The sequence below is a fragment of the Aulostomus chinensis genome, chromosome 8 (assembly GCF_037954235.1).
Source record: "Aulostomus chinensis isolate RoL2024-O1b breed Wild chromosome 8, RoL_Achi_v1.0, whole genome shotgun sequence".
Classification (NCBI taxonomy): Eukaryota; Metazoa; Chordata; class Actinopteri; order Syngnathiformes; family Aulostomidae; genus Aulostomus; species Aulostomus chinensis.
Window position 1 is genome coordinate 30,437,393 of NC_141327.1, and position 14,847 is coordinate 30,452,239.

General features: G+C 45.6%; 1 protein-coding gene across 1 annotated transcript; it reads right to left on the reverse strand.

Annotated features, from left to right (window-relative positions):
- Positions 1-675: 675 nt before the first annotated feature.
- capn9 (calpain 9) lies at positions 676-14,496 on the reverse strand. Its single transcript, XM_086212407.1, has 20 exons — positions 14,186-14,496; positions 13,499-13,568; positions 13,297-13,415; positions 12,040-12,173; positions 11,704-11,872; positions 11,135-11,218; positions 10,719-10,804; positions 10,510-10,584; positions 9,772-9,932; positions 9,277-9,434; positions 8,310-8,518; positions 7,401-7,437; positions 7,233-7,313; positions 7,020-7,077; positions 4,268-4,332; positions 2,345-2,413; positions 2,183-2,261; positions 1,549-1,665; positions 1,364-1,422; positions 676-975 (listed from the first exon to the last, which is right to left on the reverse strand). Exons 1-20 carry the CDS (start codon positions 14,390-14,392, stop codon positions 949-951), a joined length of 2,064 nt encoding a protein of 687 aa, XP_086068533.1. The 5' UTR covers positions 14,393-14,496; the 3' UTR covers positions 676-948.
- Positions 14,497-14,847: the final 351 nt, after the last annotated feature.

Genomic DNA, 14,847 nt, shown 5'->3' on the forward strand with positions numbered 1-14,847 from the left:
CCCACTTTGTCAAGTTGCAGCTCACGAGTTGCATGTTTGTGTTGAACATTTATTCGCAGCTTCTGGCTGTTTGTGAGTGTACGCGTGTTGTTCGTCACTCTGCTCATCTCTCGACTTCGTCTTACAACTTGTGCTTATCTTTCTGCAGAAGAAGCCCTCCGTTATGTTCCCTCCCATCAGGCTGAGGGTCCTGGGAGGAGATCAGGCCGTTTGCTGGAGGCCCACCTTAATTATAAAAGAGATACTTTACTGTGATGCATTTACACCTGAGAGGACAAACCCTGAGTGGATTCGCTGGAGAGCTCTGATGGAGGACTTCCTCTTCAGCGGCCCACGTTCAGAACTACAGAGGCAGAGTTGACACTGTAGGGTTCATCTGCTTCACTGTGGCGCTGCTTGTTGTTTGGTCTGTTAAAGATCCATTTCTTTTTGCCAGAGCACCAAATTATACTGACAGTTTGTACCATTTTATACCAATAAATATGGTAAAAGGACTCCAACGATCATGTCCTCTCACACACTCACACGCACATGGTGGAGGCCACCATTTGAGGCGACAATCTTCTCATCAGGAGAAAAAAGGGGTTCAGCATCTCGCTCCAGGACCAGCAGGCAGCCAGCCGACCTCTTGAGCCATGCCACTCAAAAATAAGTTTGAATAAACTTTTCCAACCATCAGAGACAACATTTTTATTCAAAGGGATTTGTTCTTTTAACTGAAAATGACAATAAAAAGGAAGAGTAAGAAAAGGTCTCAGTTTGAGCCCTGAATCCTTCAGGACCATCACCTCACGTCACCGTCTCAGCAGCAGCTTCCAGGATGGACAGGTGTTGAGAATGTAACACATGAAGGGATGTGTACGCATGCATGATAAGGCCTGAACTTGTATCACTCTAATCCAAGACCATTTTGTTCTTCCGCTGGCTTCTGTCCACTCAAGCGTCTCGTCAGACGTTCATCGACAACATCAGGAACTGTGACGGGCCAGAAAACAAGAGCAAAGCCATCAGAAATGAACTGCAATCAGTAAAATCTCCCACATGACGAGCCGGCGCAGAGAGGAGAGAGAGGGGGGCTGCAGCACCTGCTCAGACTCCCAACACGCCACTTCGAAGTGTTAAGAAGAAGAAGAATGCATTTTATTTATCAGGCGCCTTTCAAGGCACTCAAGGTCGCCGTACAATAAATAAAAAATAAAAACAAATTAAAACATTGTAGGATAAAAAAAACAAGGAAGAAAGCTTTCTTGTTCTGCCTCCTTTTTGTTGTTTTTACTCGTTTGATTGCTGCTCCTTGAGCGCCGAGAAAGGCGCCTTTTAAATAAAACGTATTATTATTATTATTATTATTATTATTATTTACCTGCAACATGGTCATTTTCACTTTCCCTGTCTTGTGTTGATTGACAGCCTGGAACACTCCTGGTCACAGAGACGTTCAGTCAGAAAAACATTGCTCACGTTTGAACTTGAATTGATTTTAGAAATCTTAGAGTATGTAGTAAAGACTACAAACATGGAGGATCTTTCTGACATGTGGTTACTTACTGAACATGTTCTCCAGACGGACGATGCAGGTGAGATAGTCATCAAAGTCAATGTCGTAGTTCTCATCAGCAAACCTCAAGCCGAGCAGCTGCAGCAGCTGGTTGTTCAGCTGCATTCCTTCACGGCAGCAAGAAGAAGAGTCACAACAGTTTTTCAGTTTTCCCGGTGTTGGATTAATAAAGTATTCTTATTCTTAACAATTAATCGTTACTATGATTCTTAACTTGGCTCTGGGATGGTTGCCATGATACCAGATTTTAGAATTTAAGGAAAACCCTAGTCAGTCGAGTTGAATCATCCCATCCTGGATGTGGTGCAGAGTTTCAGGGAATTTATGAAAAAAAAAAAAAAATTTAAGCCAAATTTGCCAATTTGTGCCAAGTCTGAAGAAATTCCCTGAAGGTATTCCGTACACGTCACATGAACATGACAACCCCAAAACAAGATGGCGGTGGCGCAGCTCAGATTTCACTAAATAAAACAACTTTATGTGAAGCTATTCCACTAAAAGTTATGTGAATGAAACTGAAGTCAGAAGTCAGATTCATGTGAGGAGCTTAATAATGAAGACAACAACTCCCAGGATCCTCTGCTCCTCCATCACATCATCAAACCAGCATTTGTTGGGTCTCACCTGCAGCTTTGAGGGCAATGCGGAGCTCGTAGGATGACATCTTTCCTGAGCGGTCAGTGTCAAAGGACAGGAAGAGCATCTGGAACAACAGCAGCCATCTTAAACACGCCCACAAAACAAAGGAGCAGATCTACAAGCATCAGCACAGATATTAACACCCACAATCCACTTCTTCATCTTCTCCCAGAACACCTTGAACTCTTGGAACTCCAACTTCCCGGTGTTGTCCACCTGGTCTCGTGTCAAAGGAAAACCTAGAAACCTTCACAGAGCAGATCCCGCTTCTTCATGCTGACACCTCAGCATAATAATGTTCACTAACGGGGAGAAAACACGACTTGTGGATGTAACTGTTTGATGTGAACGCAAAAGGCCACACAAGAGAGAAAGGGCTTTTCTTGATGATGATGTTTAAAGGGCTGGAAGTGTTCTGATACATCGGTGCTAAACTCAGTAAGCTGATGAAGTCAGACGTACAAGATGTAGTTTCATCAAATATCTGATGACCACAAACTTCCACCTCGGCGTTGTTAAGTCCTGCATCAAAAGTATTTGAAAAACTGGTTGCCAAACTAATGATTAACCTCCTCAGTAGGAGGACTTCTGCACAGCATCCAATGCAATGTGGGTTCAGAGCTAACCACGCGACATGCTAGTCCGGTCCATTGATAAAGTCAAGTCATCAATGGACCGGTGCGGGGGGCAGTGGGGGCCACCAGTCACTCAGTATCACTGAAGAAACTCCTGAATTTCGATGTCTCCACCGACTGTCTCAACTCAATAAACTCCTACCCCTCATCTCAATCACAGCTGGCTACAGTGACTATCAAAATTCCAGTTTCTTACAGTTATCAGCTGGCGTTCCGCAGGGGTCCGTGCTTGGTCCAGTTCTGTTCAGCATGTGCATAATCTCCCTTCTGTGTGTGAGTCATGTGACAGCTTCATGTACGCTGATGACACGGTTATCCCGCGTCATGGGAAGACAGCAGGGGAGGCTGCGACTCAGCTGACTGATGCTATGCTGACAATCACATCCTGGCCAATGGAGCTCTTCACAGTTGGATCTCACAAAATCTGTCTGCAGGTTTTCCTCCAAAAGTCACAACATAAAGCAGGACTTGTTGGTCCCTGGAGAGAAGCTGCAGCCTGTCACAGAACCCAAACATTTAGGATGACACATTGACCCAAATCTCAGTTTCAAGCCTACAGAAAGTTCATCAGAGACTCTCGTCACCCGACGCAGCCGAGGTTCCCTCCTCCTCTATGATCATTCCTCTCACTTCTACCACATCCTGGCTGATAAGTTGGTCTCATGCACAGGAAGCACTGGCACCATGACACAAACAAACACTGACAACACCGGAAAAGACCCCTTCCAGACGTCACTGCTGCCATGGTCTAAGGAAGTAGAAACCGCTGAGCTGGGAAAGTCTCATCCTATATGAAAACATCTGTCAAGTATAAGAGCTCACAGCCGGTTCAGCTCCCCCGCCACGATCCGCTTTGATGAATTCAACTCCTCTGCTAGCAGAGGTGCGGCTCAAACAGATCTCATGGCTCCATACAGGAACCCGACGTTCAGGCTGCGTTCTCATTCCGAGCCTCACAGCAGTGGCCCACGGTACCACCGTCAGTCAGAGTCTCCGTCATATCACCCAAGTTAACGCGGAGCACTGGCATGGTGACGCCCAAAGATGTGGGCACAAGTAGTACGACTGCACGTAGTACTTTTTAATGATTACTACAAGGTTATGGGTGCTGCCTGAGTGTAGTTTTACCTGTATCAGGGACTGAAAGAATGTCCTTACTGTGTTTGTGGTAATTGTACTGTACTTTCAGGTGCCCTGTCATGCAGGCTGTATTTCTTGTACATGTTTTTCTTGAATTGTCTATTTATTGAAGTGTCCATTAACATCTGGCCAAGGCAGGAGCGATGAAAAGTAGCCTTTCAGCTCACTGGGGTCAGTGAGCTTTACTGTCTGTCAGGAAATGTTGATGAATATACATAGTCCCTTTTTAATAGTAAAGAATTTTAAAAAACCTGACATCGCTAGTCTGAGGGCCTCAGCAGTCGTGGAAGGATACGTCCATCAGGTTGATGATACTGTGGCAGGTGCTGAGGCTCAAACCGTCAAATTTGATCTCTTTTCCTGAGGATGAAACACATCAACAACAACAATGGAAGGCGTTCACTGAAAACATGCACTTTGTTCAGGTTTGTTCCATCAACTCATTCCACTCAAGCTCTCAAACCAGTGAGAAGTTGAGAAAGGAATTTAGATTGAATATCTATCAGCCATCCCTCCATCTATCCATCCATCCCTCTATCTATCTATCATCTATCCCTCCATCTATCCATCCATCCATCTATCTATCTATCTATCTATCAGCCATCCCTCCATCTATCCATCCATCCCTCTATCTATCTATCATCTATCCCTCCATCTATCCATCCATCCATCTATCTATCTATCTATCTATCTATCAGCCATCCCTCCATCTATCCATCCATCCCTCTATCTATCTATCATCTATCCCTCCATCTATCCATCCATCCATCTATCTATCTATCTATCTATCAGCCATCCCTCCATCCATCCCTCTATCTATCTATCTATCTATCTATCTATCAGCCATCCCTCCATCTATCCATCCATCCCTCTATCTATCTATCTATCTATCTATCTATCAGCCATCCCTCCATCTATCCATCCATCCCTCTATCTATCTATCTATCTATCATCTATCCCTCCATCTATCCATCCATCCCTCTATCTATCTATCTATCTATCTATCAGCCATCCCTCCATCTATCCATCCATCCCTCTATCTATCTATCTATCTATCAGCCATCCCTCCATCTATCCATCCATCCCTCTATCTATCTATCTATCTATCTATCTATCTATCATCCATCCCTCCATCTATCCATCCATCCCTCTATCTATCTATCTATCATCTATCATCTATCCCTCTATCTATCATCTATCCCTCTATCTATCTATCTATCTATCTATCTATCTATCTATCCCTCTATCTATCTATCTATCATCTATCCCTCTATCTATCTATCTATCTATCCCTCTATCTATCTATCTATCTATCCCTCTATCTATCTATCTATCATCTATCCCTCTATCGATCTATCTATCTATCTATCTATCATCTATCCCTCTATCTATCTATCCCTCTATCTATCTATCCCTCTATCTATCTATCTATCATCTATCTATCATCCATCCCTCCATCTATCTATCTATCTATCATCCATCCACCCCTCTATCTATCTATCATCCACCCCTCTATCTATCTATCTATCATCTATCTATCTATCTATCTATCTATCTATCCATCATCCACCCCTCTATCTATCTATCCATCATCCACCCCTCTATCTATCTATCCATCCATCCACCCCTCTATCTATCTATGCAAGGCAAGGCAGTTTTCTTTGTGGCCTGTTTTCCCCACCAGTTTGTCTCCAGGCTTCATGGCATCATAACAACATCCTCGGCCCTCAGAGCCTCACATCGACTGAGGAGAAACTCCATAGAAAACCTTGAACAGGGAAAAATGGGAGAAACCTCAGGGTGAGGAGGGGAGGAGGATCCCTCACCCAGGAGGGACAGACGTGCAGTAGATGTTGGTACAGACAAGAAAACATCTATCGATGGATAGATGGATAGATAGATAGATAGATAGATAGATAGATAGATAGATAGATAGATAGATAGATAGATAGATAGATAGATAGATAGATAGATAGATAGATAGATAGATAGATAGATAGATAGATAGATAGATAGATAGATAGATAGATAGATAGATAGATAGATAGATAGATAGATAGATAGATAGATAGATAGATAGATAGATAGATAGATAGATAGATAGATAGATAGATAGATAGATAGATAGATAGATAGATAGATAGATAGATAGATAGATAGATAGATAGATAGATAGATAGATAGATAGATAGATAGATAGATAGATAGATAGATAGATGGATAGATGATAGATGGATGGATAGATGATAGATAGATAGATACATAGATGGATGGATAGATGATAGATGGATGGATAGATGATAGATAGATAGATAGATGGATAGATAGATAGATGGATAGATAGATGATAGATGGATGGATAGATGATAGATGATAGATAGATGGATAGATGGATAGATGATAGATAGATAGATGGATAGATGATAGATAGATAGATGGATAGATGATAGATAGATGATAGATAGATTGATGGATAGATAGACAGAGAGATAGAGAGACAGAGAGACAGAGAGATAGAGAGATAGAGAGACGGAGAGATAGAGAGATAGAGAGATAGAGAGATAGAGAGACGGAGAGACGGAGAGACGGAGAGATAGAGAGATAGAGAGATAGAGAGACAGAGAGATAGAGAGACAGAGAGACAGAGAGATAGAGAGACAGAGAGACGGAGAGACAGAGAGATAGAGAGATAGAGAGACAGAGAGACAGAGAGATAGAGAGACAGAGAGATAGAGAGACGGAGAGACAGAGAGATAGAGAGATAGAGAGACAGAGAGATAGATACTGAAGTTCATTGTTGTTCGTTTGGTCGTGAGCCAGGAGTGTCCCTCATGCATCCCCCAACCCCTCCCTCAGACCACTCCCAGTTTCAAACTCTTTATTTTAACCGCATAAACAATAGCAAAGTTTCATAGCGACATTTAACGCAGTGCAGAATAAAACCTGCTAGGGTTCTGCAAACCAACTTCCCACTCCAGTGGTAGCAGCAGGACCAGGCACAGAGAGGCTGACAACTACAAAAGAGGCTGCAGTCTTCAGTCACTTACGCCTGCTGAGAACTCCATTCAGCATCTGCTGAAGCTCCCTGACAGAGATGGCCTGGTCCTGCAGTCACACCGAACACAAGGTTTCCATTATGTAGAGATGCACCCATCCATATATATATATATGTGTGTGTGTGTGTGTGTGTGTGTCTCAGCTCGGGGTTTGTCAAACCCTGCTGGCCTCCAGACTGATTGGTGAAGGCCAGCATGTCTTACCTGGCCAGCCAGCTGATCAAACAGCCTCCTCAGGCCTTTTTCCTCGTCCGTCTCCTCCTCTGGCTGACTGGGCATTGGCGGCTGATGGAAACAAGACAGAATCAGATCTGGCAGGCTTGAATGGCTGATTAAGTGACTGATTATTGATGACTGATGGCATCAGCTTACATCAGGCAGGTCAGCATCCACAGTGCTCCCCATCTCCCTGAGCATTGAGACCAACACAGGACTCATTAATACAAAACAAGTTACTTTTGGGGCTAAATGAAAGGAAAAGGCCAATTTTGAAGTAAAGTCTCTTATTGCCCATCGTCCCCCGAGACGAACAAGTAGACAGAGACACTTCTCCAGGGAGCTGAGCCCCAGGCTAGTTAGCTTGGCCCAATGGCTGGTAGTGGGTGGAAGTGTTAGCATCAGCTAGCTCAAGTCCAGGCTAGTTAGCTTAGCCCAATGACTGGTGGTGGGTGGGAAGTGTTAGCATCAGCTAGCTCAGGTCCAGGATGCTGGTGTGTCCAGCAGGAATCCTCCTCCTCCTCCTCATCATCAGTAGCAGCAGTCGCTCTTCTAGTCCTCAACAAACCTTTGGTTCTGTTGACCCAAGTTCCAGTGGAGCTTTGGAGGTGCTGCGTCAAATCACTGCGCCCAGTCAGGAAAGTAGTTCCGGCTACGTGTCTGATTCTACCACTACAACGTCTCCTCATGTTAAACTGGTATTCATCACCAAGGTGACACACAACCCTCCTGATATTAATGCAGGCAGAGACGGAGCTACGCTAACACTTCCCACCCACTACCAGTCATTGTGCTAAGCTAACTAGCATGGAAATATAAAGTTGGTGTTTCCCTATATCAGAGAGTCTTCTTCACATGTGTGAATTTCTCTCACTATTGTATGAAGACACATTTAAGCAGAAACAAGATAAATAACTGCAACTGAGTCTCTTACTTCCAGTGTGTTTGAGATACCTTTTCAGATCAGCAAGCAGGTGTTTTCACCTCATCTCTGAGGTCATGTTACATGCTTGCCGACACTTTCTTTACTCTGAGTTTTGTAACAACTCAAAGTTAAGCACTCACAGAGCTCCAACCTTCTTCTCAGAGAAGATGCGGATGAGGAAGTCGGCCTCGTGGTGAGGCTGGAAGGTGGTGGGCACCAGCAGGTACTTCCCAGGAGGCAGGTCGAAGCGCTCTGACACCTCCCGCAGGTTGATGTAGGTCTTGCTGCGAGCCTTGGATGCATGGTAACGGAAGAAATCCTTTCCCTGATGGTCGGCGTCATTTGGGGCCTGAATGTGTAGGCGAGAGGACACACTGGACTCGAATGCTCAACAAAGTCTTCTCACGCCATTTTGTCTGTCTTAAACAGCTCAAGGTCCAAATTGAAGCTTTCTGACTGATTTTTTGTTTTCACCAGGTGGAATTTGCTCGGTTGTCAAAATTCCAATTACCTCATTCAAAAGACACAGACAAACTAATTAACTTAATAAATATAACACTAATAATAATACATTTTATTTAAAGGCACTCAAGGACACCGTACATAAAAAAATATAAAAGAGAAGCAGCAATAAAGTCAGGAGTAAAAACATCAAATAAAGCAGAGCATTACAAACAGGGTCACGCTGAGACGGCGATTTTAAACAGGTGTGTTTTGAGTTGTGATTTGGAATGAGAGAACGAGTTGCTGGTTGGGGTGGTCATGAATTCCAAAGACGGGGAGCAGAGCGGCTGAACGCTGTGCTCCCCGTGGTGGTGAGACAGGCAGAGGGTGGAGTATGGAGGAGGAAGATCTAAGGGCACGGGAGCGAGTGGGAATGTGGAGGAGATCGGACAGATATGGGTGGCGAGGTTATGGATGGCCTTGAATGGAAACAGGAGGATTTTGAATTGGACACAGAACTGAACCGGGAGCCAGGGGAACTGTTGGGCTGATGTGGTGGATGGAGGGGGAATTCTGGACCGGCTGAAGTCTTTTGACATTTACTTAACATTACTTTTGCCTATTTTGTTCATAAGGAAGTGGCAGCATTAACGTGAGTCTGACCTCGTAAACAGCGAAGCCGATGGTCTCCAGGTCCAGACCCTCCTTCCTCAGCTGCCGTCTGTTCTTCTGCATCAGGGCGATGACCACGCTGCACATGTCATCTTCATCATCAGCATCCTCCAGCATCAGCTTGAACTGAGGGTTGGTCCAAAATGTGTCTGGTGATCAGAGCACAGAGCTTGAGAGGGCTCTTCCACACAAGTCACTCATTGACTGGATCAAAGTTGGAGAAGATGAAACTCAGCTCAAGAAATCTTTGTTGTTTTTACTAGCGATTTATTCGATTGTTGCTGAAGATCTGCATGTACGGTTAAAAGAGGTTTGGAGGGAGGTATGCTAACACTTACCATCCACTACCCTTCATTATGCTAAGCTAGCTGGTGTGGGACTCTGTGTCTCTATTTTCTCATCACATTCACCACAAATGTGTTGTGGTCCTTTAAGATCAGCAGCAAACGCCTTCATTTCCAGATCATCAGCGTGAAACCATCTCACCGATGTAGTTCCTGCAGCCTCCAGCGGTGGCGCCACGGATCCAGTTTCCCTCAAACATGCTGACCTCCCAGTGGCGCGTGGTGTTGTCTGTCAGGCTGTCAGGGGTCATGTTGCAGATTTCCACCTTGTCAAAGTTCGCCTTAAAGTCCTCAAACTCCATCCTGGAACCACAAACAGCATCACTGTCTGCAAGCTGGAGAACTGATGTTCACGCGTTCATGGTGCCCAGAGGATGAAGCCTCATTTCAATCCAACTCAGAAGCAAAAGTCCCCACAAACAATCAATAAAAGGCCAGCGAGCGTCAGAAATGTCATTGCAGCGACCAGAGACGCAACAAAAGTTTGCTCAAGCATGAGAACAAAGGCACGTTTCACTTTATCACGCCAGTGTGATGACACAAGAAACATCCCAGTCCAGCGTGTCTCCCCGTCCGGACCTACAGGTCAATGTTCTTCACATTCACTGGACTCAGACGGGTTTGGGCTCCACAACAGCGATTCCCAACCTGTGGGCCGCAGCCCCCTGGTGGGCCACCAAGTCATTTCCACAATAGAATGATCTTTGTAGGGGTTGGAAATGTAATTATATAAAAATAAAAATACACAGAATCATGTTTTAAATGTTAAACTCAGTTACGTTTAAAAGGATATTAAAATGCTTAAATATGATTTTCATTATTTTGTTTTGCTTTTCCTGCAAAATCTCTCATTTGGACAAAATTCACCATGACAACTCACCAGAATTCACCATCGTTTGAATTCTTCAGGATACGAGATCTGTCTGCCCGGTCGACCTGATCCCACTCTCTGGATCTGTGACCGACACAAGAGGAGATTCAGCTGGCAGGGATCCCAAATAGTCATCATCACATTATAGAGTCTAGTCTAGAAGAGAGCCAGAGCAAAGAGAAGAGCTCAAACAGGATTAAGCTCCCGCTCACTCTTACTTGTCACTCCAGGGGCCGTTCCACTCCACCTGACCCCAGGGGTTTCTGATGCGGATCAGCTTGACCTTCCGCCCTCTGTAATTCACCTGAACACACGCATGCACGCATGCTTTGATTATATTTACACGTTCTCACCTTCGCTCACTTCATCATTCAAGTTAAAAGAGCGCCATACAAGTCAGAACATGTGCTTTCTGAAAAATTTAGTGGAACCCTGCAGATCACACAACTGTTTCCACATTTAAGCTAAAAAACATCTTTAAACTTTACTTAAATACATTTTGTACTTGATTGTTTAGGGTTCTGTGTGTGTCTTTTAATTAACCGACTTAAAACAGAGTTCCTCAGCACCGCTCCCACGTCCAGAGAGCTGATTCAGCTCAGGTGTGCTTCCTGGCTCCAGCAGTGAGTCTTACCTCCTCCAGACCTGTGATGGAGTAGGCGTGTCCCTTCACCAGGCCACTGCTGGTCTTGGCCTCGGACTCTGCAGAGCTGCTGATCTGGAGGAAACCAGACAGCCAAAACATCTTAGCGTCCAACAATGTCCATGTTTTTATAAAAGGTGTCAGGTGTTAGAGGCCAATTCCCAGGTTGGTTTTGTTCGGAAGATTCAAAGGGTCGTTAAGTGAAGCTGATGACAACACTGACAGGAAGTTAGGAAGCTGCTAAAAACTGAACCAAGAAACAATATGGAGATCAGGTTGCTTCCACTGGCCTGGTACTTTGGTCACGATTGTGTCTTCTTGTCCTGCTGTTAGTGAGTGTTTGCATTTTGTTATTAATCATCAAAACAACAGGGGGCGATGCCGCCGCCTGAGCGTGGAGTATAAGTGGCCAGTTGTCACAAATTAAATGACAAATGTTCTCCATTTTGTTTTTAGTGATCTGCAGTGTGGAAATGTTCTGTAAATATAATTTCAGTTGAGACTTCGGAACAAAAACACGCGCCCAGAATAAAGCATCTGCTTGAAGACCAGCTCCTCACATCAATGGAGCATCCCATCATGGAGCCTTTGTCCAGGGCCTTCTTCATGATAGTGAACAGTTTCTCTGGAGCTCTTTTCGTCTCGTACATTTCCCCCACGCCACCGGTGAAATCCTCCATGGCCTCCAAGGTGCTGCCGCCCTTCAGGGACTCGTAGCTCCCATGCAGCCTAGAAGAGATCAGAAACCGTGAGTCAGTGACCCTCCAGCACCATGTGGGTTTGTAGGGACTTTTATCTCTTTTAGCGATCACGTCTGGTTCTGATGAAATGCTGCACTGATCGTGCTGACAGCTTGAGTTCTGCATCAAGTCGAAGTAAATATTTGGAATTCTTACTTGGCGTAGGCTTTCTCCAGCAAGGCACTCCAGAACTCGTTGTTGGAGGCGGAGTGAAGCATGACCAGCTGATTCCTGACTGACGGCAGCCGGTCGTCCACCACCACGTCCAGCCATTTGTTGTGCTGCCAGAACTGAGGGAGGAACCAGGACTGATAAATGTTCTGGGAATACTTTTGGCAGGACATCTCCCCCAACTCATAGTCCAATATAATCCACATCTTATTCATCCAGTCACATGATCAGGGATCCACCAACACTCTGAGGAGATTACTGGTTTGGCGCTACCTTGAATGAGAATGACCAGCTGGCGCATTCAGTTGAATCAACTTGCTCACCTGCACTTCGCCACGGAGTGATTATAGCTTCTTTGTTTGGAGTTTGTACATGGACAGGCTAGCTGTTAGCCGTCAGTCTCCATTAGCTCCGAGCTAAATGGATATGGCTGGTTCTTGCTACATTCTAGAGCCACTGAGGGTGCGTTTCCACCAGCACTGGTACCACGTCAGCGTGGGTGGACTCAGAGGCCGAGAGTTCCCCGGCGTAATGTGTGTGTGACACAACAACAACAATGGAGGACGTGGAGGCGGCGTGATGCCTGCTGCTCATCAGTGTTTTTTTTCAAAAACTAAAAGTGAGGGAGGACAGACAGGCGAGGCTTCAAGTGGAGAAACAGAACCCCCTAGAAAAGAAACAGAGACTTCACCGAGTCAGGACCAGGATTCCACCCAGGATGATAGGAAGTAGACCACGTGACGGGTAAGTTACCCAATCAGAGCCCCGCTATGTGGTTACCTCACATTCCAGTCCCTGCTCGGCAACCCCAGCAGGGACTAGAATGGTAACGGTTAGTACTGTGTTGGGGCTGGTGGACACGGGGCCAAACCGACCCGAGCCGAGCTGAAGTGATGAAAGTGGAAAAACCTGCTTGTGAGCACAAGACTCCTTTTAATGAGTTGATTAATTCATTTCATTGTGATTTATTGAAAGGGAAATTTGAAGGGTTTTTCCAGGGGTCATCCAACCGAAGGGCCTGACACCAAACGAAGTTGCTCCTTTAAGGTAAAAAGTTGCATATTCGATTTTGATGTATTTTCTTCCTTTTCCTTTAAATTCTTAACCCTTCAGGCCATGAAGTTTGATTTTGTCCTTCCTGACAAACACTGAAATGACTGAAAATGCGCAAAAAGACAAGGTTGGTGATAGCAGCTCTCAGGAGACACACAAGACACCTCGCCAGGCAGCCGCTAAGCGTACCTGGAAGTGGAAGATGCCAGCATATCTGTGGTCAAAGTCCTGGTCGTGGGGGACGACTCTGGCCAGGGCGTCTTTCTTGAGGGTCAAGGATGCGATAGCTGCCAAGAGCCAGCAATCCCCTTTGGTGACAAAGGTGCATCATGGGTAAATGAGTGGAACGTGCGCAGGTGAAAGACATGACAGTAGTTCTTTCAATACCAACCAAGCTGTCCTTGGCAAATGTCTGTCCGGTTTGCATCCCCAACGATGAACTTTGGGTTGGTACTGAGGTCCTGAGGGGAGACAGAGCAACAGAACAGGTTGGTTTGTTCTAGCGGGAGGCGGCGCTGATGTCTCTCATAGGTGTGTTCACATTCCAGTCATATTAATCAGCTTGAAATCCCATTCACTACAACACAAAAAAAACACTCAGCTTGCAGGCAGCTCAAGTATTCAGACTGAAGAAACGCCCAAGACAGAAATGTGTAGTAAGACCCATTAACTCTGGCGAGATAACGAGTTTCCCTCCACAGCAGCTCAGTGCTGGAGCAGGAGATTCTGTCAGAAGCTGAAGGGAACAGCAGACGTCTCACCTGTAACGCCGCCGCGGCTCCAACTCTGCACTTTGTTAGCACGCTGTCCTTGCAGAACTGGTTTTGCAGCTATGGCTGGTAAAATGTTTGATTTTTTTTTTGGTATTAAAAGCAGTAAAAACACCTTCACATGAAGATTGCGCGATTGATTACGACATCATCAGCGATCGTGTCTCTGTCAGTGAAGCCAGCACAGAATCTTCCAAAAACTGATGTTTGTGCAGCGACTCACAGGCTCAAGTTGATGGAAAGCAGCAGAGCAGAAACGCAGTGCGGAACCTCAGTGCTGCGCCCTGTCAGCAGCAGTCACCACTCACCTTTGGCCGCTTCCATTCAAACTGGACAGGGACACTCTGGCTGTAGAAGAGCGAGGCGTCGGCGGCAGGGAAGTCAGGATCCTCAAACAGGACCCCCTTCTGAAGACACTCATGCCTCAGCTGATCAAACGTCTTTCCATCTGACTGGGTGTGGAGGGCCTGGACGGAACCGGAGCTCCGGCTCGACAGCGTGGACTGGAGAGGCATCTTCCTCAGGACGGGGACGAGGAGACGTGAGGTGGTGTGATGGAGCGAGTCGCCTGCTGTGTGTTTGATGCGGGACGTGCAGGTCAGGTTTGTAGGGCTGGATGGGACACGCCCTCCGCTAACAAACTGGTTTGTCCTCTCCTGGTGGTGGTGAAACTCGCCCTGTGCGTCTCTCTCCTGTCCGGCTGGCAGAACACGGCTAATAAAATCCTCCGTGATCCGACACCACGAGAGTTAACAGCTGGTTGACATCTTTAACATCACCCATCAAAGTATTCAGCTCTAAAATACCACTTGCTCGTAACTCAGGTGACGTCACAGTGTCACTTTGATTATTAAGACACAAAACTTCCAATACCTCAATGAAGCTGCCACTTCCTGGTGCTGTTCACAACCACTGGCAGCAGTACAATCAGTACTTCCTCAAACACTCCAGTGTGGTACAGGAGGAAGAA